Source organism: Raphanus sativus, chromosome 4 (genome assembly GCF_000801105.2).
Source record: "Raphanus sativus cultivar WK10039 chromosome 4, ASM80110v3, whole genome shotgun sequence".
In the NCBI taxonomy this organism is placed as follows: Eukaryota; Viridiplantae; Streptophyta; class Magnoliopsida; order Brassicales; family Brassicaceae; genus Raphanus; species Raphanus sativus.
This window is the reverse complement of record NC_079514.1, coordinates 6148256-6171317: the sequence shown is the minus strand read 5'-3', so window position 1 is coordinate 6171317 and position 23062 is coordinate 6148256. Positions and strand designations below refer to the sequence as shown.

Here is a 23062-nt window from a genome sequence, read left to right as displayed (position 1 = left end):
ATAATCAATAATAACTTATATATATTTCCGTCACTTTCTTAATTTGTGTAAACAAAAATAGAAAGAGTATTATGGAGAATAATAATAAAATAAAAAACTTAAGATTGCATCATCTAACGAAGAGATAACTCAGAAACATTGATATCATCCAACGAAGTTTGTAACTCTATAGTCGTCGATGATGAAACATTCGGAGGCATCACACTTTCTAACACAAGCGCAGGCCCTGAAGGTGTCGGGAGATTAAATGAATCGCTGTTGAGCATAAGAGCAACCGAGACCATTGTTGGTCTAGTCGCTGCACTCTCTTGAACACATAACAGACCAATGTGTATGCACCTCAAGATCTCGTTTCTTGATCCTGTGGTTAAACTTGGATCGATCACGCTTTGTAAAGTGTCTTCTCTCCAACTTCTCCATACCTGAGAAGAAAAAAATAGAATAAAAAAGGTTCATGTACTAAGACTAAGAAAATAGGAAAACTAGGTAATACCAGTTTGGTTTTGTACACTTACCCACACAAGAATATTTTCCTCTTCTTCAGATCCACCACTGTTGTTTCTCTTACCTGTAATGATCTCAATCACTAATACACCAAAGCTGAAAACGTCTGTTTTAACTGAGAATTGTCCGTACATGGCGTATTCCGGAGCCATATACCCGCTACGAAAAAGAAAAAACCATTAATACCGGTTTGTTTTTGGATTTAATCAAGTAATGTCTGGTAGAGCTTTGCAAAAGCATTATGTTGTATATCATATAATCAAGAAATCTCTATAATCAACTATTGTTATTAAAACATTCTAAAAGTAAAAACCATTTTAAAATGCAAATGCTCTCTAAATATTCCTTGCTCAATGTTTTTAGTAAGACTATTTTACTTACTAAGTTCCTGCAATTCTGTTTGTGAATCGCTGTGTCATGGTTTGGCCTGTGTCAAAGAGTTTAGCTAATCCAAAATCAGCAATTTTTGGATTCAGTTCTTGGTCCAAAAGAATGTTGCTAGCTTTGAGATCACGGTGAATGGTCCGAAAACGAGAGTCTTGATGAAGATAAAGAAGTCCTCTAGCAACTCCGTTAATCATTTTGTATCGCATTCCCCAATCCAAAAGTTGACGCTTCTCAGGATCTGCAACCACGCAAAGATCAACACAGAGCAGAAAAATGGTAAGGATCATATATAGCAAAAAGAGGAGAAACATTACCAAAGATGAAATGGTCAAGACTAGCATTCTTGATCAGCTCATAAACAAGTAGTCTTTCTTGTCCATGTATGCAGAAACCTAAAAGCCTAACCAAGTTCCTATGTTGAAGTTTTGCAAGTACTAAGATTTCGTTCTTGAATTCAGTGTCTCCTTGTCCAGAAGTACCCGACAATCTTTTTACCGCGATTTCTTTCCCATGAGAGAACACACCCTGGGGCATACATAATCCCAAAGTTTATAAATCTCTCAAATAACCAAACCATAACTTACCAAATAATAAGTTTGGTCGAAGATACTTACCTTATAAACTGAACCAAACCCACCACGTCCAAGTTCGTTTTCAGAAGAAAAGTTATTTGTTGCCACCTTTAGATCTTCAAAGTCAACTACCAGAGAATCTGTACTCAAGACCTCATCTTCGGCAACTGATCCTGACAAAGGCGGATTCCCACGAACTAAATATGCAGACATAAGTTATCATGAACTATATTTTTAATTTTTAATTCCCACGAACTAAGGGCATCTCTAACTCCACTTCATATTTTATTCCAAAATTAAGAATATAGTTGGAAATGGAGTGAAAAATGGAGTGATGACCAAAAAATAAAAGCATTACTCTATAGTTTTTATTTTTTGGTCACCACTCCATTTTCCACTCCATTTCCAACTCCATTCTCAATTTTGGAGTAAATTATGGAGTGGGTTGGAGATGCTCTAAATAATATCCACACCAAAAAGCTGACCCATAAACAACAACCCGAAGATGAGGGTCCCTAATTCGATCAGACTTGGGGTAAATATTCGTATAAATCCTAAATTGTTATCTGAAGAAATGGTCTGAACCAAAACTGAATGAATATAACCAAATACCAATATATATATATAATTAGTAGTTATAGTTATATCTATAATATTTTTGTACTTTTGTGCAAAAAAAAAATGAATATTTGCATTCAATGCCTACAACTTTTACCATATTTGCATTCCCTACCTTATTTTTTTCCAAGTTTTTTCCCTCCTGCATCACTCTTTCCCCACAATATTTAGGTATTTTCCTGATTAATACATTCTTCTTATGTTTTAAGCCAATTCACCCAAAAAAAAATTGTACTTAAAATTAAAATCATAAATCAAACATATTAATTATTTTGAGTATTTTTGGATAAAACTGGATAGTTTGAATACAGTGTATCCAAATAATCATATCCACTGGTTATTTTTGGATATAAAAACTGATTTGAACTATATATGATTGAACATTTTTTTATATTTTTAAAAATTAATTTGGGTAGTTTAGATACAAAATATGTTATATGGTTATTTCAAGTATATATATCTGAACCCCATTTCAGATATACAAGTTATTCGATTATTTTCTGGCCCCGATATATATCATAACCAAACCCATCCGGACTTAAAAGGACCAGCCTTGAAATGACTCAAGAATTTGTAATACTTGAATGGGTCTATTTTCAAAACCTGCACGGGTGTTGGGATACTCATGCCTATTAAACAGCGTAACCGTAGCAAGCAGAATATTGACGTTCTGTTACCTTCGACTCTATCTCTAGACTTGTTCTTCTTCCACTTCAAGACATAGCATAGCCAAATTGCAAATGAAGCAACAAGAACTATTGGAACGACTATCGCAATAACGACTTTATATCCTACAATAAAATTTCATTGGGTTAATTAATCAAGAGAACAAAACATTCAACACTAGGGACAAAGATCTGCAGCAGAATACACAAGAATTTGTATGTACCTGTTCTCTCAGTTTTTGTAGCAGGTGGATCAGGTTCAAGGTCGGCGTCAAGCTCAAAAAATCGCGACTTCTCAAACCGGAAGTTACAACTAGGACAAAACCACCTAAGACCAATCTGATCATCACAACAAAGTGGGATTTGCCCAAACCCAAAAACAAGACAGTCATCACAATCCTTTTCAGACAAATCCGGCGAACACTGCGCACTCCCGTAGAATGTCCTGTACCCTGACGTACCCGAACCGTTCCCTTGAGCGTATTTCCTATTCGGCCCACCAGCAGCTGCTATCCCTTTGAGCCTATCCAATAGCCCTCTTCGCAGACGCTTGAACTCATCTTCGTTTGATGGTATCGTTTGACCGGCAATAAAATGCAGAGTTGGGAACGTCTCTTTCTTTCCATAAAGTGTCATGTTCGAGTAACGAAACATACAGCGCGTGTACCACACAACAGCTTGTTTTGTCTGAGGACACTGCTCGGTGAGGTTTCGTGCTGCTCTCTGAATACAGCTGAGACAGTCATCTCTTCTGACTTCTCTTCTACACAGACCAATTGCATAAGCTCTTTCTCCAGATAAGCTACCAGAGGAGAGGTTGTAGAAGCCATAAGCTTCAGGGGATGTTACTGAGGAGAGAGAGGAGACAAGGCGGTTGAGGTTTCCGGCAAAAGTGCTGTTGGCTGTGAAGTTGCCTCGGTCTAAACATCTGAACCTTGGAGCAAACTGATAGGTATCTGCCTGAGCTAAGGCTTTTAATGGAACAAACATTAGGAAACATGCAAAGAAGACGATAAGTCTGACATGCTCCATGGAAGATTTAAGTTGTTTTTTTTCTCTGTTATCTGTAGTATTAAATAACCCTTGAAACGTATAATAAAGGTTGATCTCTTTCTTTCTTTTTTAATTTTTTTTGCATGGTTTTCTTTGAACTATTTCAGAATCTGACAAAACCTGACAGCTGAAAGAACACAAGTTGCTGATCAAAACCAAGGAGAAAATTCAGTAGTAGGCACAAGTGGGCAGCCCTGGCGAGGTTGTCTGGTCCTGCACGGTAATAGAATCATTCATCTAATACAATATAAAACTAATGATTTAGAGCATTTCTAATGCATACTCCATTTTTTCAAATTGGAATAACTCCATAATACATCTGAGTTTTATTTGAACCCTATTTTATTTTAAATAAAAATAAATTCGTTACTTCAGTTTTAGAATAATTATATATTTTTATTTATATTAGAGAAGATTGTATTCTAAATTTACTTTGGAGTCAAATGGTGTGAGTTAAATGCTCTTAGTGCAGAAAATCATGTCAACCGTGTGAAAAAAGTTATAAGAATAAGAAGTGTCTATTTCTCACTTATTTCCTCTCAAGTTCCTATAGGAACCGAAAAGGACTGAAACTTTGAATGTTTTTCTAAACCATGTAGAAACTAATCTGGACATATATTGGTTTTGTTGAAATTTCGGCACATTGATGGTGTATACTGATTTGGAATACGCAAACCAGAAACCACCAAAATGTTCAGCACATTGAAGTATATTGGCTTGTTGGAAATTTCGGCTCACAGGATAGCAAAGAAAGACCATATACTTATTCACACCTCTTTTCTTGGAAACAGCAAAAATGAGGAATATAGCTCAATTCAACCAACCAACTATCAAGCCCGTACACAGATTGAAACACACGATAAACCGGGATAAACAAAACCGAAAATTTATTTGTTCGATCTGTTCCTTGGGACACACGAGAGATTTCAATCTTAATGTTGTCTTCTGAAATAACTCGCATCTTATTTTGTTATGTCGTGTTTATCTGAAGGAATGTCTATGGCTCTATTTGTAAGGAAAAATGGAATCTGATCATTAAAATATTTGATTAGAGAAGAACTAAAACAACACTTATGAAGATTAGAGAAGAACTAAACGAGTAAACAAAAATTTGCTTAAAATACCTTGTGGGAAAAGTTATCAACAAACTTATAAACTCCATGTTAACTAGATTCCCAAGGTTGCTTCAAACACGAGCTACCATATTCTTAATCAGAAACTACCATAAACAAGCTTTTGATGTCTGAAAGAAACCAGATATTGAATGGACAAGGCTAAAGCTTAGATGGGTCGAGAAGACAAGGACAGGCCAAGCATCGGAGGAATATTCAGGAACCACAAAGCTGAGTTCATTCTTGTATACTCAGAACCCGTAGGGAAAGCCACAAGCACCGTTGCAGAATCCGCAGCCCTCAAAAGAGGGCTAGAGCTGGTTCTAGAAAACGGATGGACTGATCTATGACGCCAAGATCATGGCCGATATCATCACCAAGAGAGGGAGGTTAATATGTGAAGAAGCCAAAAAGCATGTGAATTAAATCAACGTTGTTATGCCTAGTTTTAGCAAATGCGTTTTGAACCATGTTTACTGAGAAGGGAATCCAGCCGATGATAAGTTGGTCAAAGTTAGGACATCAGTTTCAAGATCCTTAAGGCTGGGGGCTCTAGCCTTACCGAGTAAACTTTTCTAGCATACGTAAATTGCGAGTCTAATATCAATGCTTCTTTTATTAATTCGCACCTAACAACAATCTGAATGACAAATCAATTCCCCCCATTGTTCCTCTTTTGTTCTTGTTTGTTTATTTTCAACAATATATATCTTTACATTCTGCTAGTCCTTGAAACTATAACTCAACAGCTTTAAATCTTTCCTCCAAGAATGGTGGTGTAGTTCTCAATCGTCAAGAATCAAAGATTTGGTACCTCTACTTCTAGTTATAACCTCGATGCAGCGGTTGAATCAGAAGATGTGAGCTCCCGGATCTCCTTTATAGCTTCGCTGACTTTATAGATAGCCATTTTCTTCACCTGGATTAAGCAGCAATACATATACATAAAAACAATACTCTTTTTACATATTCAATCTTGTTTTAAAACAAAGGGAAGTTACCTCAATCTTGTTTGCATTCGTTTTGACGTTCTGAGGGAGTTGATTAAGCTCGTCCACTCGTTTTATAGATTCAGTAACGTGTTCAGGTGAAAGAAAATTCACGACCGCATTCACGCAAGACTAGCAAATACATGCCAAAGTTATGTTAATTATAGTAATAACTTGCGATTATAAACAAGATGAGAGCGTGTTGAGTGAGTGATAAGAAAATATACCTTGTTCTTTCTATTTTGGTATGGACATCCAGCAGGCACGATGACTGCTTCCCCAACACATTGATCAAAACTCCATGGTTCAACATCTAATGAAACAGAATAAGCGGCATGATGCTGAGTATGTTTAACACAATGGTAAGATAAAAAAAATAGAAGAAATGAGGATATGATACTTACCAAACTCTTCCTTAAGCCTTGCTTTGTGATACTCATCAAGATAGTAACTCTGTTCAAGTAATGGATGACACACCTGCAATGATAAAGGATAATAAAAATGGAAACAGATCAATGATTGTTCTCTTGTAGATGTGTTTAAGCTATCAACCAAACACTTACTTGTTCTTTGCTGGAATCCGTGGGCACTAGCTCCAGACAGTGGTTCTTAATATACTCAAGAAGTTTAGAAACATCTTGTATCTGGAATACATCCCATTGGGCACCACAAGAGTTGCTTAGGCTTCCTTCTTCACATGAGTCGTTGCAACTCTCTCTTTCCTCTACCTTAAACTCACCACTGCCTAAACGGTGTTGTGAAGATTCTGAATCAGAACTGCAAGAGTCATCCGACCAATCCCTCTGAGCATATGAAGTGTCAATCCTATCATGTTTCTTTCCCCTACTCTCCTTCCTCTTTTCTGGGTTTTTAGATCTTACTCTTCCAATATTTTGCATTAGCTTTCTTATTCTGCAAATCTGCTTTGTTGACACTACTGTTTCTGTGACATGCAACAAGATATCAACCTGCAGAAACAAATCAAAAGCTTGAGAAAGATACAACTAGATCTAAAGGTTTAACGAGAAAAGTCAAAGAAAATGCAGCAGCAGACCACAGTTTTACTTTACCATGTCACAAGTTTCAAAACCTAACTTCTTCACAAAATCAAACTTTGCATATTCTTCACCACTCCTGTAAGAGATATTGAGGCATGGACCTAGGTTGGGAGCTTGGATAACATCAGGTAAACCAGCAGCGATATTTAGTATACCACGCTTAGGATCCATGTAATAAGGAATTGGTAAACTTCTCAGGATTTCAGCATAATGATTTGGGAACTCTTCTTTAAACAAAGAAGACGAAAGCCATCCCTCCAATTTCAGCCTCTCTTGACAAGTATTAGTCTCAGCCTCTCCTCCTCTCAAAGACCCCAAAAATACTTGTTTCACCCCAATGTCCACCTGTCATTGAATAAGATACATACCAGTTAAAGACTATTAAAAATTTCATAAAGAGAACAGAAGTCACTAACCTCAAACCAATCCACGCCATCGGCTGCATTACCGGTTTTGCTATTGCTCTTCTTAAGATAGCTACAAAACAAGGCTATTGGATCCCAGTTCAGGTTTGAACCTCCCTTTAGCACACTGCGAACTATAACAGGATGCCCTTTGCTCCAGTGTGTCTGAAAGTGTTCGAGATTGTTCTGTTGAAAATCCATCACTGTGGGGTAGTATAAGAAGTTATCAGTTGAGTCTCCTCTTCTCCTGGATGCTTCTTTCAAACGGCTGCTACTAGATGGTTTTTCCCTTCCAAGACAAAACGGACATCGCAAGTGTTTATCTAAGGTTTCAGGCAACTCATAGCAACTGACTATTTCCTCTGCACTGGTCTCTAACTTGCTTGTAAACTCCAGAGAGAATAGACTCCTCATAGAAAGGTCATTTCTGCAACTTTTGACCTCTTCGCGCTTACAATCTACCAGAGCTTTATTTAGAGATTGGTCGCAGGCATTAGCTAAGGGGTGCTTACAACATTCTACACCATTCAAGCATTTGACTAAACCAAACTTTTTAGATAAGCTCCTTTGACTCCTGTCTTGATCAGCACTCAGCCTGAGGACAGAGGAGCTTCGGGTGCACATTTTTTGTGAATCCACAACAGCAGAGTCACGACTGCTGCAACTCCATACAGATATTAGATGAATTAGTGGGAGGAAAAAAAAACTCAAAGCAGATTACATAATATGACAAACTTAACAGTGGGGACAGAACAAGGGAAAAGAGTGAGCACCAGAGCTGTTGATCATCAGAGGTTAAGTCAGAGCTATCGATTTGCAGTTCAGCTAGATTTTTCCCTATCACAAATGTGAAAATAGAAAATCAACAGATAAGAGTCTAGTTTTGGATACATAAAATAAGAAAATTATCTTAAGATAGAAAGATATTAGCAATAGAAACAGAGAAGGATTCAAGCAAACAATCAAGCATACCTTTCTTTTCTGCGGTGTTGTTTTCGACCTCTGCTCTGTCTTCTGCATTGATTTCTTTTAATACAGGAAGAAGCATGCAGACAGCATAGTGTAGATGCAAAACCCTGTCAATACCACTCCTCACATTCCGAGAATCCTGCAACATGTTATACAAGTAAAACAACTTTGTGTTACAAAATATCTAAAGAAACAAAAAGAAAAACTTGTAAGGACTTTAGGCTGAAGAACAATCAGATAGTCAGACCTTACATTCAGTGACTCCAGACACAGAGGCTGAGCAAGCCTTGCACCTACATGATCCACAGCATACAGGGCATTTTTTCTCAACTTCTTCTTTTGATCCCTTGTTCCTGGTTCATTCCAAGCCACAATTCAATAAGATGACTGTTTCTACCAAAATTAGAAACAATGAGATTCCAGAAACAATCTAAAGATACCTTTTCTCTATACAGTCAACGCAAAAGAACTCCCTTTCACAACTCAAACAGCTAATCAAGTCCTCAAATCCTCTGGTTCCACACCAATGGCACCTCCTCTTGGCCTTAACCAATTTTCCCTTGAAAGGAACCACCTTTACAGAAACCACATAAAACCCAAATGATATACAAAATAAAGAAACAAAAAGTGTAAAGCTTTAACCTTTTTTTTTGGAATTACCTGCATCTTCCCAAAAGGTAAAGGCTCAATATTCTTAGACCTGAATCTTCTCTTAGTCAAAGAAACAGGTTCTTCACCTACTTTAACATCACAAGGCGAAGGAGAAGGAGAAGGAGATGACACATTGCTTGTAGTCGGAGAAGGTGGAGAAATAGCCATAATGCCATAAGGAAGAACCTTCGTTAACTCCTCCCCAACGAAATGTTTATTAACACTAATCTCCTTCCTCTTCTTCTTCTTCTTCTTCTTTGGTGCTTTCTTCTTCTTCTCAGCTTCTCTCTTCAACGCCATCCTTATCAAATCCAACTGCAAATCCCCTCTCTTCAAATCCATCTTCTTCACAGCTTCATCAACAGCCTCTGCTTCTCCCACCTCTCTCTTCCTCTTCTTCTTCGATCTCCGCTCCATCTCTGACGCTTCGTCTCCTCTCCTTGATCTCGTCGACTCAGCAGAAGCAGCAGCCTTCTTCTGCTTGCTCCGCTTCAGAGTGAGCTGCGAGGTATGAGTCTCGCACATCTTCTTCCCTTCCAAAGCCCGTCTCTTGCACCGCCATTGCTTCCCGTCCGACCTGTTGCAACGAAACTCGTCGGGTACAGCCTCGGTCTCCGACATTCTCCAATTCAGGAAAATTGTCTGAATTCAGACAGTGATCTGGAACCCAGAGAAGTAGTGAGAGAGAGAGAGAGAGAGAGAGAGAGAGAGAGGCTTTATTGAGAAGAGGAAGAAGAAGAAGAAGTGGCAGAGTTGTAATTAAAGGGAAGAAGGAGAGTCTTGCTTTTCTTTGGTAACGTAATAAGATCGCAGAGATCGAGAGGATCTTTTTACCAAAAAAAAAAAAAAAGATCGAGAGGATCTTTAGTTGTTCAGTTACTTCCTTCTCTTTTTTTCTTTTCCCAAATTGAAATTATATAACATAAGGCCCAAAGCCCAAAGTACAGGGACAAACCCATTACAAATAAGCCAGCAAGGCCAAGACCACAACATGCCCAAATAACCACAAAAACAAACCTGACCCGAAGGTCCAAGAACACGAGCCCACCAAACCCGACCGACATCATTCCACGTGGTTGCATCCCCCACTCCCAGGATCTACGCGTCGCGCCCTTAACGACGGAACACCGTCACCACGCTGCCTCGGCCGACCGTCGCGGCCGGAACTTCGAATCGTCGTGGTCGCCTGAATAAGTTCCAAAGATCGCCGGAATCTGTGGCCACTCCCTTCTAGACTTCGTATAGCTTGGTTCACGGAACTCTTCAACGGGTCATATCCTAGATCTCGTCCACCGCCATCGAATCCACCAACTTCGTCTTTTTCACCCTCACTTCCTCCGAGAGAAATCTCCACTGTCCACTCGGTCGTGAGCATCTCCAGAAACGAGACCCTATCCACCGAAACAACACAGAAATAAAGACCAGAAACAATTAACAACTAACCCTAGCAACGCCGCCACCAACTATGAACAGACTAGCCGGCGCGAAAACTTGATCCGACCGTTCACCCTTGTTGGAAAGATGCCACGACGGAGGCCAAAACCAAACGCTCACCACGCGGAGGGTGACTCGCCGGACGCAGGACAAACTACTCAAACACCACTCATAAGCAACAAGGGAACAACAGCAAAAGAGATTATTGTTCAGTTACTTCCTTCTCTCCCTCTGTTCTTTTTTCCTTTCTTTTTTTTTTGGCTTTCTTTTTTTTCCTTTGCAACCCTAATTTTATCATATTTATTTGGGGATTTACTGGTTTTATAAACAATCAAATATCTTTTGCTACTGATTTTGGTTTTCCACTGCATATGATTAAAATTTCTAATTTCAATAGTTTAGTTTTTTTTGGGTGCAATTCAATAGTTTAGTTTTTAGTCGTGTGTTAACTTTCGGTAAGCCAAAAAATACTTAGGCTTCAATTGGTGACTGTGTAAATAATGAAGGGAGATAACTGCAAAGAAATTTGAACAAAAATTCATTTGCTGAATTGAATTTGAAAAAAAAAAAATGAACAAAGAGGAATTATTGTTTTCCACTTGTTCCTCATCAAGATTAAAGGATGAAATATTTGTTAAAGAATTCCTACGTATATGAGGAAAAAAAGATGAATATAGTAGGTCCAGTGTATTAACAATTTGACAAAACATTCAATCTAATTGGTAACAATTTGAAAGAACAACCAATTCATCACTTTTTTTTTCTAAAGTGGTGTCACCAATTGAAACCTTAATTTAAATATTATGTAATGTATGTGATTTTTTTAATAATGTAGATTAAAGAATTAATTCATTTTAAATTAAAGATATTTTCACTATAGTAGAAATCATGTATCGTAATGGATCAAGCTTAACATTTATTAACTTTTATCAAAACAAAAATTCCTTTAGTTAGTTGTTTTCTATGATAAAGCTAAATTTTGGGGATATATTAAAATTTTATTGAAATCATTTGGTAATATCATTTGTTAATATGAAAGTTTACTTTTGAAAATAATTATTTAACAATACATTTATTCAATATATTTATTAATAAAAATTTCAAGCATCGTGTTAAAAAAATTCAGTCATTACTATTCAAAAATTATATAGTTTTTTTTACATATAAACTCTAAAATTATATGGATCTTACATTTATTACTATTAAATTTTGATTTAATTTTACAAGGCTTATACGTTTGTTTGTAATGGCTTTTGTTGGGCCTTTAGTGCGATTTTATAAGTCGTAGTATTTTTGGGCCAGTTTGCCTGGCATTTTCAAATTTTTATAATGCTAGATTCTTCTGCACGGCCTACTTAGTTGGCATGTCAGCTTTTGACCGGAAGCTTTTTTGAATAATGGAAAAAAAATCGATGGTATTGCTCTTGTACTTGGATTTTTGACCAGTATAGTTCATGTTAACAGTTGTGTTGCAGCTGGTTAGACGAAAGTGAAAATAAACATCGACGAGATATATAAATAGTTGACAAAGTCTATATTATGGAGTGAGGCCTACTTATTTTATTGGCGATTTAGCATTGATTGATGTAGTTCAATAGGTATAAACTTCGAACTGAAATAGTTTTAACATTAACCTATAAATAAGTGACAAGTCATGAAATAAAGGACACACAAAGTCACATTACTTAGTTTCGATCATACTTCTAATGTAGTTCAATAGGTACTTTTAAGAAACTCAAAGTCACATTGCTTTACACCGAATACGAAAAAAAAACATAACGCTATGCGTGCAAAAGACACATCTCTACTTTAGAGGTGCTTATCTTAACTTTTGAAATTGACTTTATCCAGACATTTTTTCCCCTGTGGACGGCTTGGACTTTCTATCCATGTGTGACTAAATTGGTCTTATAGATATTTTTTTTTTACAAAGGTATTGAAATTGAGCTTTTGTTTTTGCTTTTCTAGAAGAAAATTCTTTTGAAGAAAAACTTATTAATATTTATGGTTCAGCCATGATTGGATAATGTTTTTTATTTGACTTACAAAATCCAGTTCACAAAAAGTATATGTGTTAGCATATTTACACATATTAGTAGTTTTCAAATATTTTATATTATATCCTTGTGATAAACAAACTACTAATTAAAGTATACTAAATTCTAATTTTGTTTACTTTGGACAAAGGCTAAAATTACTTATTCTTTTATCTGAATCATTAATTTAAAAATAGTATGATATCATTGTTCGTACTTCGTATATAATTAAGGCCTTCCAAATTTATCTAGAATTATATATCAGCCTTTCTTTTTTTTTGTTCACAATATATCAGCCTTTCTACTCTTTAATATTCTCTGTAATATTTTATTGTTTTACTATAATGTTCTACAGTGTATTTTTCTTTCTTTTTCTTTGTATAATTAGAGTGGGGAAAGCGGGATAACCCATCCTGATGTATAAATGACGTACAAATTACGTGGCCATCGACCATTTATAACTACAGTATGTTATTATAGAAGCTTCTGGCCGTACGGACGACAAAAGTTCACTATCAAAGTCCAATAGTCAATTTCTAGCGACAATATTTCAAACGTTATTTTTAAAGACAATATTTCAAATGTTCGCGCTTAATTCATAAATAGCTTTGGGGAAATTTGAAAGAGGACCATATGGATGATGCATATCACAAAGTCAAAACCGACTTATATCTTGATCCGATTAAATTAAGCGACACTATCTTTCTTGAAGTTTTTTAATCATCTACGGAATATATCTCTTTCAAAAATTTTACCAATAAAACTTATTAATATTATGGGGTTGATGTTCGTTTTTTATCATCTACGGAATATATTTCAAAAACGAACATCAACATCACAAAATCAAATTTGACTTATATCTTGATACGATTTAATTATGCGATACTATTTGCTTGAAGTTTTCTCATCTTCTGTGGAGTATATCTCCTTCAAAACGAACAACAACATCACAAATTCAAATCTGAACTTATGTAATATGAAACATATAGTATCTCGTATTATTAAGCGAAAAAAACATATATCTAGTACCTAAAAACTTATTATAAAACTAGATATCGAATTTAAAGGGTGTTAAATTAGGTTAACTTTATGAACCTCCAAATTTGACCACAATCTTTTGTATGTTTATGATCAAGTGGTACATATAAACACAACACGAATTGCATGCGAGAAAAATTGTTGTTTGTCATGAACATATAGACACACACACACACACGAAAACAAACACGAGCATGTAAAACAAGGTTTACCTTTTTGCTATGGGTCTGAAATTCATATACCCAACCGCCCAAAATCATTTACAACTATTGGTAGACTTTATCTGATTCTTTGTTTTGAAGTCAATCGATTAATATTGCAGGTTTTTTCTCCCAACTTATAATTTGAACCTTTTACGAAAATGATGTTTTTTTGGGTTTTATGCAAAAAGGAGTTAGCAGAACATAAGAATTAGGTTATGAACTACAATGTTTTATTTATGGGGTTTAAAATATTTTGCAGAGTACTAATAAAAAATTGGTGTAAATTAAATTTTATCATATTAATTATAAAGTTATACTGGTCAAATTAATATTTGTTTTAACCCCAACCTTATAGATTAATTATGAATGTTTTACACACAAACACGTACATAAACATAAGACTTTGCTTTATGAACTACGACGTAGTGATCAAAAAATCACTATGGTTTTTACCAAAAAAAAAAAATCACTATGGTCTCTAAATGAAGAACGGAACCGCCAAAGAAGTCATCGTATAATCTACAGCAATAACTAGTTGGCAGAGAGAGACATCAGACATGTATACCTTTTACTAAAAGGCTTTTAGAAGGTCATTGAAAAACAATACACATGACAGAGAAAATAATCATGTCAAAATCACAGCATTTGTTCGATCAGTGTTTATGTCCAATCTAGGAGTCAGAAATTAACAGCTCATCCAAAAACCATCGTTCAACACATAACAACTATTAACAAGCCGGACCTACATATCTATTATTGAGTTCCACGTGTTCCTGTCTTAATGGTGTCTGATACATACGCGTGTAAAGCGATTACAAAAACCTACGCCGTGATTTCAATTATACGGAGGCTCTCTTTTTTCATTAAATACATGCCAATTCATCGACGCGTGTCATCAATCCATTAGGTACTTTTGTAATCCCATGTAATAATGGGAAAATGGTCATTTAAATCATGAACTTTTTAATTTGGTCGAAAAAAGGCATGAACTTTCTCATGGACCATTTAAAGCATATACTTATTTTGATTAGCCATTTAAGGCATCAACTAAGTTCGACAAAGCCAATTTGAATACGTCGTTAATTCCATTAACAGAGCTATTAGATGGGGTTAATTGCCGTTATTACCTCTGTTAAACACCAAACGGTGTCGTTTTAAAATTAGAAAACCCCCAAATCCATATATCCCCAAATCGAAATCCCTAAATCCCTAATTCTCAGAACGCTCAATTGATCAGACACGTTCTCTTCAAAATGATAAGAAAGAAGGGAATTCCAAGAGAAAAGATACCTTATCGACGAGGACAGGGGAAGAATGATGAATCTTCGAAAGGCGGAAGTGAAGCAGAAGCTCGTGAGGCCAGAGCAGCTGCTCGCGAAGAAAGAGCTCGTGAGGAAGAGACTCGTGAAGCAGAGAATCGTGCAGCAATGGCTCGTGAAGCAAGAGCACAGGCTCGTGAAGCAAGGGCTCGTGTACTAGAGGCGAGCGAAGTAGAGAATCGTGAAGAAAGGACTCGTGAAGTGGATGAGGCTTGTGAAGTAGAGGCGACTGACGAAAGGGCTCGTGAAGCTAAGGCTCGAGCAGGGGCTTGTGAAGTAGAGGCGACTGACGAAAGGGCTCGTGAAGCTAGGCTTCGTGAAGCTAAGGCCCGAGCAGAGGCTTGTAGAGAAGAGAATCGTGGGGAAGAAGATGATGTAAGTGAAGACGATTGTGCTGTGTTTGGCGATGATGATTTTAATGGTCTTGAAGATGGTGCTGATGAAGAGAATGAAGATGATCAAACACATAATGAGGAAGAGGAACACCTCGAAGAGGAAGCTGATGAAGAAAACATGGATGAAGAAGCTGCGAGAGATGAAGGAGATGGAAGTGATGCTGACAGTGGAGATGATATCTGGGACGATGAGAGGATTCCCGATCCTTTGTCTTCTGATGACGATGAAGATGAGGAAGCGCAAATTCGTAGAGACCATGAAGATCCGGACGAACTACTTGCTTTGGGAAAAACATATAACTCTGCAGAAGACTTCAAGCTTGCTGTTCTGAGGTATTCTTTAAAAACCAGATATGATATAAAGCTTTACAGGTCGCAAGCAATGAGGATTGGTGCTAAGTGTTCAGATACTGATGTTCCTTGTGGCTGGAGGATTTATTGTTCTTATGAGAAGAGAAAGCATAAGATGCAAGTGAAAGTTTATATCAATGAGCATACCTGTGTCAGATCGGGTTATTCAAAGATGTTGAAGCGATCGACTATAGCATGGCTCTTTGCAGAGAGGTTGAGACTGAATTCCAAACTGACAAAGCAAGAGATGGCTTCAGAGATTTTGAGAGAATACAATCTGGCTGTAAGCGATGAGCAATGTGGTAAGGCGAAGACAAAGGTTTTGAGAGAAAGAAAAGCAAGTCATGAAGCTCATTTTGCTCGGATTTGGGACTATCAAGCTGAGGTACTCCGAACTAACAAAGGCACCAAGTTTGAGATTGAGACAATCCCTGGACCGAGTGTTGGAAGCAAACAGAGGTTCTATCGTCTTTTTATTTGTTTCAGTTCACAAAGAGAGTCTTGGAAGCAAACATGTCGGCCCATCATAGGTTTAGATGGTGCTTTTCTTAAGTGGGACATTAAGGGACATCTTTTAGCTGCAGTAGGTAGGGATGGAGATAATAGGATAGTTCCTATTGCGTGGGCAGTAGTTGAGATTGAGAATGACGATAACTGGGACTGGTTTGTCAGACATCTCTCTCATACTTTGGGTCTCGATGATGGAAGAAATGTAGCAATAATTTCAGATAAACAGAAGGTAACTATATCATCTTCCATTTTGAGTCTTTTTTTGTTGTCTTTCAATGTAGTAACTCTTTTTTTTTTGCAGGGTTTAGTGAAAGCTATTCACAACGTGCTACCAAGTGCTGAGCATCGCCAATGTTGCAAACACATCATGGATAACTGGAAGAAAGACAGCCACGACTTGCAACTAAAGCGTCTATTTTGGAAGATTGCACGCAGCTACACCAAAGGGGAATATTTTGCCAATTTGGAGGCCTTGGAGAAGTACAATCCAAATGCTTTCACTTCACTACAGAAGACTAATCCTCCATCATGGTCTAGAGCTTTCTTTAGGACTGGTTACTACTGCAATGACAACCTGAACAACCTGAGTGAGTCTTTTAATAGGACTATTCGTCAAGCAAGGAGAAAACCATTGCTAGACATGTTAGAAGATATCAGAAGACAGTGTATGGTGCGTAATGAAAAGAGGTCTATTATTGCCAGCAGATTGAAGACTAAGTTCACTAAGAGAGCTCATGCTGAGATAGAAAAGATGATAGCAGGAACACAACACTGCATCAGACACATGGCTAGGAATAATTTCCATGAGGTTGAGCTGAATGATGTTGGTTATTCTGTTGATATGAACACATGGACATGTGGTTGTAGAAAGTGGGAGATGGTTGGGATACCATGTGTTCATGCTGCAGCAGTGATAATAGGGAGAAAAGAACAGGTTGGAAATTACGTCTCAGACTACTACAAAACGAAAACGTGGCAGGAAACTTACAAAAACGGAATAAGACCTGTCCAAGGCATGCTGTTGTGGCCTCGATTGAATAGACTACCTGTCTTGCCTCCACCTTGGCGAAATGGTGATCCAGGAAGGCCGAGTAACTATGCAAGGAAGAAAGGAAGATATGAGACAGCGGCTTCTTCGAGTAACACAAGGTTATCACGTGCCTTCAGAGTGATGACATGTTCGAACTGCAACCAAGAAGGCCACAACAAGAAAAAATGTCCAAATGAGACTGCTGCTCCTGAACCAAAACGACCAAGAGGTCGACCAAGAAAAAATCAGGTTAGTTTGTTTATTTCTTCTACTAAAACTGCATTGCTATTGTTGAGGTGTACGAATATTTACTCTCTTTTATATAGGATGGACTGTCTCAAGGTCAAGGAACACAAGGTTTGTCTCAAGGTCAAGGAACACAAGGGTTGTCTCAAGGTCAAGGACAAGGATCACAAGAGTTGTTTCAAGTTCAAGTACAAGAACAGGGATCACAAGGCTGGGCTTCTTGGCTCGGTTGAAGAGAATGGACTGTTGTTTGTCGTTTAAAAACTGGATTTGTTTTGGTTGTGGATCATGGTTTGTTGTTTTATTTCGGTGGAACCTGCTATGCTGTTTTTCTTAATGTTGTTTTAAACTGAAGTTCTTTTGGCTGTGGATCATGCTTTGTTGATGTTTTATTTTGGATCTATCATGTTTAACTGATCGATGTTTAGCTTATATGGTTTTCATTTTCAGAATACTCATTCTAGCAACAAGAAAATCATGAAACAAACATGAATGTCTCATTACCATACCCAGTGCACTGAAACACAACAACAATGTCAAATGCAAACTCAAAGACAACAACAATGTCGACATACATGACATACATAGAAGAAACATCAAAGCTACATAGAAGTAAATGCAGACTTGCTTTTCATAGCTTTACCAAACATTAAGAAAGCAATGCAAATGACCACAAAGCAAACACACACAAAGCACAACATCATCAACGCTTTCCACTTCTTTATTTCCATCTCGCTCCTTGCTACACCTTCTTTCAAATCTTTAATCAAAGTCTTTAACTCATCTACCTCAGTTATGGTATTAGTAAGCTTCCTGCCAATGATTTCGATTTTTGGAATAGCATCTTCAACCTCTTCACACACAGCATCCTCAACCCACTTGAATAAATGTCCCTAATTCATGATCAAATTAGATGTTAATATCAAACTAACATAAAAAACATCTCAGAGGCTGTTTAAATAACGTAAACATCTAACAAGCTTACATCTTTTTTGGTTATGCAACGGTAGAAAGGTCTTCCTGGATTCTCTTGTATCTTCAATAGGTAAGGCTTTACGCGTAAACCACACTCACACTTCACTGGGAATCCACGAATTTCTCCCCCATGATTTATCTCTGAAGATGAACTCATCAGAAAATTGAGACGAAATTGTAAAGAAAGTATGTTTTGAACTTTCTGGGAATTAGGGATTTAGGGATTTCGATTTGGAGATATATGGATTTGGGGGTTTTCTAATTTTAAAACGACATCGTTTGGTGTTTAACAGAGGTAATAACGGCAATTAACCCCGTCTAATAGCTCTGTTAATGGAATTAACGACGTATTCAAATTGGCTTTGTCGAACTTAGTTGATGCCTTAAATGGCTAATCAAAATAAGTATATGATTTAAATGGTCCATGAAAAAGTTCATGTCTTTTTTCGACCAAATTAAAAAGTTCATGATTTAAATGACCATTTTCCCATGTAATAATACAATAGTAATGACCCCTTTAACTTTTGCACGTATTTTTTTTTTTAAACTTTTGCACGTATAGAAGCTCAAAAAACTATTAACTTCTATAGTTCTATAACTTCTATTTGTGTTTTTTTTTTGAGAAAGGTAGCTCTATTTGTGTTTCTTGTCTTTGCGTCTTGTAGTCTTTTCAATTACTCGTAGTCTCGGAGTTGTAGAGATGATATGAAATGAAATACCAATGTAATTAATAAGTAATTTAAAATATTACTTAAGATTTTGCTGGGATGCATGTGGTTGATCTTGTGATCATAAAAGTGGAATACGTATAAAATATACAGGTTATATGGTGAATCATTTGGACCTACAAGTTTGTTTGGCTCATACGTTCCCATTAATACCTTTTGGGAAACATGACATAAGTCAATAATGTAATTATTAAAATATGTATTTCATGTCTATATCAGGAAATTTTAGCATCTCATATCATTGAGTCCATTATAACCTTGAGAGGAGACTATGCATATGTAAAAGTAAACCCGGCCAAATATAAATATTTAAATATAAAGTGGAAATAAATAATGGAAACTCCATTATTGAAAATAGTAGTAAATAACCTCTAAAACATAAGTACAACAAGAAAACGAATGGTATTTTACATGTAAAAACAAATGCAAATAGACATAAAACAAATCTTAATTTTACAAAAAGTAAAATAAAGACTATCCAACAATGATTTTTATTTCTTGAATTTATATGATAACACCATTAACGTCCAAGAAGTCGGAAATATCAAACTTCATAAGATTATTGCAATGGTGTTCCTTTTCATCTTCAGTATTGTCACTACTACTGTTGATGTAAGTTGTGGAGCATGAGTTTAACATAGTGGGGCTCGAGGATGGTGTATTCAAGACTGAGGTAGCGAAGTTGAAAGTCTGATCTGAATAAAAAGGATCTAGCACAAAACCAGAGCTTTCATAAACGTTAAACGTTGGAATATTGCAATCTTGGACCGACGTATTCGAAACGAGAGTATGTTCTCCGAAACCATTGAACTGTTGGTCCATGTCATTAAACTGAGCTTCATTGGGGAATGGCGGCAAGTAAGACTGGAGTTCTTGATGGTTGATTTGGTATTGGTTTACTCCTGTTTGGTTTACGTGGGTGCTTGGGTCATGATCCACCACTTGATTTTGGTTTTGGTTTTGGGAGAAGAGAGAAGTAGCGAGCTTGAGTATTTCGGGGTTAACCAATGGATATTGTTGCTGCTGACGATGAGCATCCATCATGAGTGTTGACATGTTCACGTGATGCGAAGAGGAATTGTATTGAGATGATGCTAAGATGGTTGAGATGTCGAGGAGATTAAGTCGAAGACTGTGAGTCACTGGATCGATCCCCATTCTTAGTAACTTCTTTCTTATATGTGTGTTCCAAAAGTTTTTGATCTCGTTATCAGTTCTTCCAGGCAAACGCGCCGCAATTGCAGACCATCTATAAAAAGAATAAACATAAGAATCTTGATTAGTTCAAAGTAAATACTGTCCGACAAAAAGAAAGTTTTCTTTGGTAAAAAAAAAGAAAAAAAAAAAGTTAAACTCACTTGTTTCCTAAAAAACTATGAAGTTTAATAATTGTTTCTTCTTCTTCGAAGGAGAATCTTCCTCGTTTTATATCTGGTCGGAGATAGTTAGTCCACCTTAATCGACAACTTTTTCCACATCTATGCAAACCTGATAATTAGAAGACGACACAAAATTATTACAAATGGAGACTTTTTTTACTAAAAACATGATTTAAATTGCAAATTAAGAAACATACCAGCTTTTTTAGGGAAGGTTCTCCAGTTACCATATCCATGTTTCTGGATATACTCAATTAGCTTCTGGTCTTCCTCTGAAGTCCATGGCCCTTTCTTGAGTCCGTTCTTCTCGCAACAAGGTGATCGTGCCATTCGACGTTTTTGATGATTAATGATTAATCACAAGAAGTTGGTCAATCTGCTTTTATCAATAATCTGAAAGTTTAAATGAAATTATGAGAAAGAGAGAAACAAAGGTCGTATGGTACGTAATGGAAAGTACGAAGTATATATAGGCATTGAAGAAGAGGGGAAGTCAATATGGTTCGTTGCCGTCCTCGGTTTCTCAATTAATATACGTCTCCATTTAGTTTTTTCTTTTAAACAAAATCGAATAAATGTTGTGTTCATACCATGGTATCTGCTTATTATGTCCATGCCTATTATTATTTTTGATAAAAGAGTCCATGCCTATTATTTTTTTTTTTTTTTGAAACTCCCATGCCTATTATTGGCTTGATGATTTTCTTTTGGAGTTTGAGTTTGTTTTTATGCTTACATGTTAGCTACAAAATTGAACAGGACGTTTATAACTAACCGCATAGATGCAAAACACATACTTTAAAGATGCAAAGCATATACACAAAATTAAAATAAATAAAACACAGTGTTTCGTTTTACACATAATTACAAATGATCTATGATTTTTTTAATATTTTAAAGAAATTGTACATAAAACACTATATTTTCGTAAGCACTATTCACAAACTCAAACTCCAAAGAACACCGACCATGTTTTTTTTTTGCTAAAAAATAGGATTGTGGAAGATTTTTCTTGAAACAAGTTGTGTCATTGTTTCCTCGTGATTACTGTTGAAATTACTAAACATTTGCTGGAGCGGTGATCAACATTTTGTTAAAAATTAATAAAAGTATCTTATTAAGCTTATAGCCTTATAATAAGCTTTCTTGTTTTATTGAAACTTTGATGACTCTTAAAAGTAGCTGTAACGTTGAAAATTGCAGTTTTGTTAGTTCTATTTATCATGATCGTGAAACATAGTATATGATATGAGTCAAACAACCTAAGATCATTTTCCAATGTAAAACAAGAGTAACCTTTATTCTCATCAATTTCTTAGCAATAGTCATCAATAATCTTTTTTGGTTACAACATCAAGGAAGTAATAAAAACATAAAATTATCGAGTTCTAGCATAAGAGAATCGACGTACCCATGTTTAACGCAAACATCATATATACTCACATATAGAATCCACTAGTAAAAGAAATACGCTTCAATATTCAAATCTCGTTGCTGGAGAGGGGACTAATTCACATGATGTAGTTCTCGTAGTCAACGCATAAGTATGGTATTACTGCAAACTTGGCTACTGTAAAAACGAAAATTGTAATACTATTGTAGTTCAATGTGCAACACAAGGAAATATATAGTTGATTCACCGCTTTTAACGCTTAAATATTGGGCATTACTCTCGTCTTTATCAAGTAGATAAATTATAAATGATTATCTTACCCATAATTTTTTAAAAAAATTCTGATAATTAAAGTAACACAATCAAAGGGTTGAGGATTGTGAAAAGAGCGTCGCTCTCCAAGATTTGTGAGAAGCCTTCACATTACCTGTAGCCAACATGAGGATGCCACGTTCGTTTTTCCCTCAGTTTCAACTCCTATCATGTTTTTTCTATTCTTTGGACTCATTTTTCCACTTTTTATCTAAAAAGTAAACGACAATAACAAAAACGTATAATAACTAAAATATATATGTTACAAATTTCGCTTAACTTTGACCACCCAACTCTCTTCGGCTCGAACTATATACACTCTTATGATACTTGGCTCTCTTAGATCCTCACCTTTAAAACCCAACGAAGTTTGAAATACAATATATTGTCGTCGGATTCGTATTGATCTTGGAGTAATTTCGATTTGATCAAGTTTCTCCATAACTGGAATAGTGATATGGTTCGCTTACCATTTTATTTTAAACAATATATTTGAGGAGTTTAAAGATAATAAAATATTTGAAAATGAAGAGAACTAATTTAGTTAAAATATTGGACCAACCGTTTCGCTTGGATTACATAAATTTACTAGTCAATTTTCGACTATACATAGCGCATTCAATTCGAATGACAATAATGGAGTTTTATTATTTACCGAAATTTAGAAAACATCAATTGTGGACAGACTGAGATAACTTTACATACCAAAATCATTATTCACCAATCAATAT

General features: G+C 36.2%; 4 protein-coding genes across 7 annotated transcripts; all 4 read right to left on the bottom strand.

Moving 5' to 3' along the window:
- Position 1: 1 nt before the first annotated feature.
- LOC108854940 (cysteine-rich receptor-like protein kinase 29) lies at positions 2 to 3841 on the bottom strand. Of its 2 annotated transcripts, none has more exons than XM_018628616.2 (7): positions 2971 to 3841; positions 2759 to 2872; positions 1506 to 1660; positions 1206 to 1416; positions 886 to 1129; positions 516 to 663; positions 2 to 422 (listed from the first exon to the last, which is right to left on the bottom strand). In XM_018628616.2, exons 1-7 carry the CDS (start codon positions 3776 to 3778, stop codon positions 114 to 116), a joined length of 1989 nt encoding a protein of 662 aa, XP_018484118.1. In that variant the 5' UTR covers positions 3779 to 3841; the 3' UTR covers positions 2 to 113. The 2 variants fall into 2 exon arrangements, with proteins under 2 accessions (XP_018484118.1, XP_018484119.1); XM_018628617.2 differs by having other exon boundaries at positions 1506 to 1636; positions 2971 to 3840.
- Positions 3842 to 5509: 1668 nt separating this feature from the next.
- On the bottom strand, positions 5510 to 9744 carry LOC108854937 (lysine-specific demethylase JMJ28-like). Of its 3 annotated transcripts, none has more exons than XM_057009064.1 (12): positions 8992 to 9744; positions 8772 to 8905; positions 8579 to 8684; positions 8335 to 8470; positions 8136 to 8199; positions 7375 to 8026; positions 6971 to 7303; positions 6464 to 6868; positions 6305 to 6377; positions 6128 to 6213; positions 5913 to 6032; positions 5510 to 5830 (listed from the first exon to the last, which is right to left on the bottom strand). In XM_057009064.1, the coding sequence occupies exons 1-12, from the start codon at positions 9601 to 9603 to the stop codon at positions 5738 to 5740; spliced, it is 2814 nt and encodes a 937-aa protein (XP_056865044.1). In that variant the 5' UTR covers positions 9604 to 9744; the 3' UTR covers positions 5510 to 5737. The 3 variants fall into 3 exon arrangements, with proteins under 3 accessions (XP_056865044.1, XP_018484116.2, XP_018484115.2); XM_018628614.2 differs by having other exon boundaries at positions 7375 to 8017; positions 8992 to 9743; XM_018628613.2 differs by having other exon boundaries at positions 7375 to 8020; positions 8992 to 9741.
- An 8275-nt stretch (positions 9745 to 18019) lies between these two features.
- LOC108808629 (uncharacterized protein At1g43920, Chloroplastic-like) lies at positions 18020 to 18676 on the bottom strand. The gene is made up of 3 exons (XM_018580743.1): positions 18530 to 18676; positions 18241 to 18437; positions 18020 to 18146 (listed from the first exon to the last, which is right to left on the bottom strand). Exons 1-3 carry the CDS (start codon positions 18674 to 18676, stop codon positions 18020 to 18022), a joined length of 471 nt encoding a protein of 156 aa, XP_018436245.1.
- Positions 18677 to 19579: 903 nt separating this feature from the next.
- On the bottom strand, positions 19580 to 20982 carry LOC108850101 (transcription factor MYB102-like). Its single transcript, XM_018623683.2, has 3 exons — positions 20824 to 20982; positions 20606 to 20735; positions 19580 to 20496 (listed from the first exon to the last, which is right to left on the bottom strand). Exons 1-3 carry the CDS (start codon positions 20954 to 20956, stop codon positions 19752 to 19754), a joined length of 1008 nt encoding a protein of 335 aa, XP_018479185.2. The 5' UTR covers positions 20957 to 20982; the 3' UTR covers positions 19580 to 19751.
- Positions 20983 to 23062: the final 2080 nt, after the last annotated feature.

What these genes read in the sequence shown, in the direction of transcription:
- LOC108854940 (XM_018628616.2), bottom strand. Translation starts at nt 3,778, where the DNA reads ATGGAGCATGTCAGACTTATCGTCTTCTTTGCATGTTTCCTAATGTTT. An exon ending in AACAGAATTGCAGGAACTTA is followed by an intron (nt 664 to 885) that starts GTAAGTAAAATA and finishes TCTTTTTCGTAG; the next exon opens with CGGGTATATGGCTCCGGAAT. An exon ending in AGGAAAATATTCTTGTGTGG is followed by an intron (nt 423 to 515) that starts GTAAGTGTACAA and finishes TTTTCTTCTCAG; the next exon opens with GTATGGAGAAGTTGGAGAGA.
- LOC108854937 (XM_057009064.1), bottom strand. Translation starts at nt 9,603, where the DNA reads ATGTCGGAGACCGAGGCTGTACCCGACGAGTTTCGTTGCAACAGGTCG. An exon ending in CGGATTCCAGCAAAGAACAA is followed by an intron (nt 6,378 to 6,463) that starts GTAAGTGTTTGG and finishes TTATCATTGCAG; the next exon opens with GTGTGTCATCCATTACTTGA. An exon ending in AAGGCTTAAGGAAGAGTTTG is followed by an intron (nt 6,214 to 6,304) that starts GTAAGTATCATA and finishes CTGTTTCATTAG; the next exon opens with ATGTTGAACCATGGAGTTTT.
- LOC108808629 (XM_018580743.1), bottom strand. Translation starts at nt 18,676, where the DNA reads ATGAGTTCATCTTCAGAGATAAATCATGGGGGAGAAATTCGTGGATTC. An exon ending in GTTGCATAACCAAAAAAGAT is followed by an intron (nt 18,438 to 18,529) that starts GTAAGCTTGTTA and finishes ATCATGAATTAG; the next exon opens with GGACATTTATTCAAGTGGGT. An exon ending in TGGAAAGCGTTGATGATGTT is followed by an intron (nt 18,147 to 18,240) that starts GTGCTTTGTGTG and finishes ACTTCTATGTAG; the next exon opens with CTTTGATGTTTCTTCTATGT.
- LOC108850101 (XM_018623683.2), bottom strand. Translation starts at nt 20,956, where the DNA reads ATGGCACGATCACCTTGTTGCGAGAAGAACGGACTCAAGAAAGGGCCA. An exon ending in AACCTTCCCTAAAAAAGCTG is followed by an intron (nt 20,736 to 20,823) that starts GTATGTTTCTTA and finishes TCTAATTATCAG; the next exon opens with GTTTGCATAGATGTGGAAAA. An exon ending in CATAGTTTTTTAGGAAACAA is followed by an intron (nt 20,497 to 20,605) that starts GTGAGTTTAACT and finishes TTCTTTTTATAG; the next exon opens with ATGGTCTGCAATTGCGGCGC.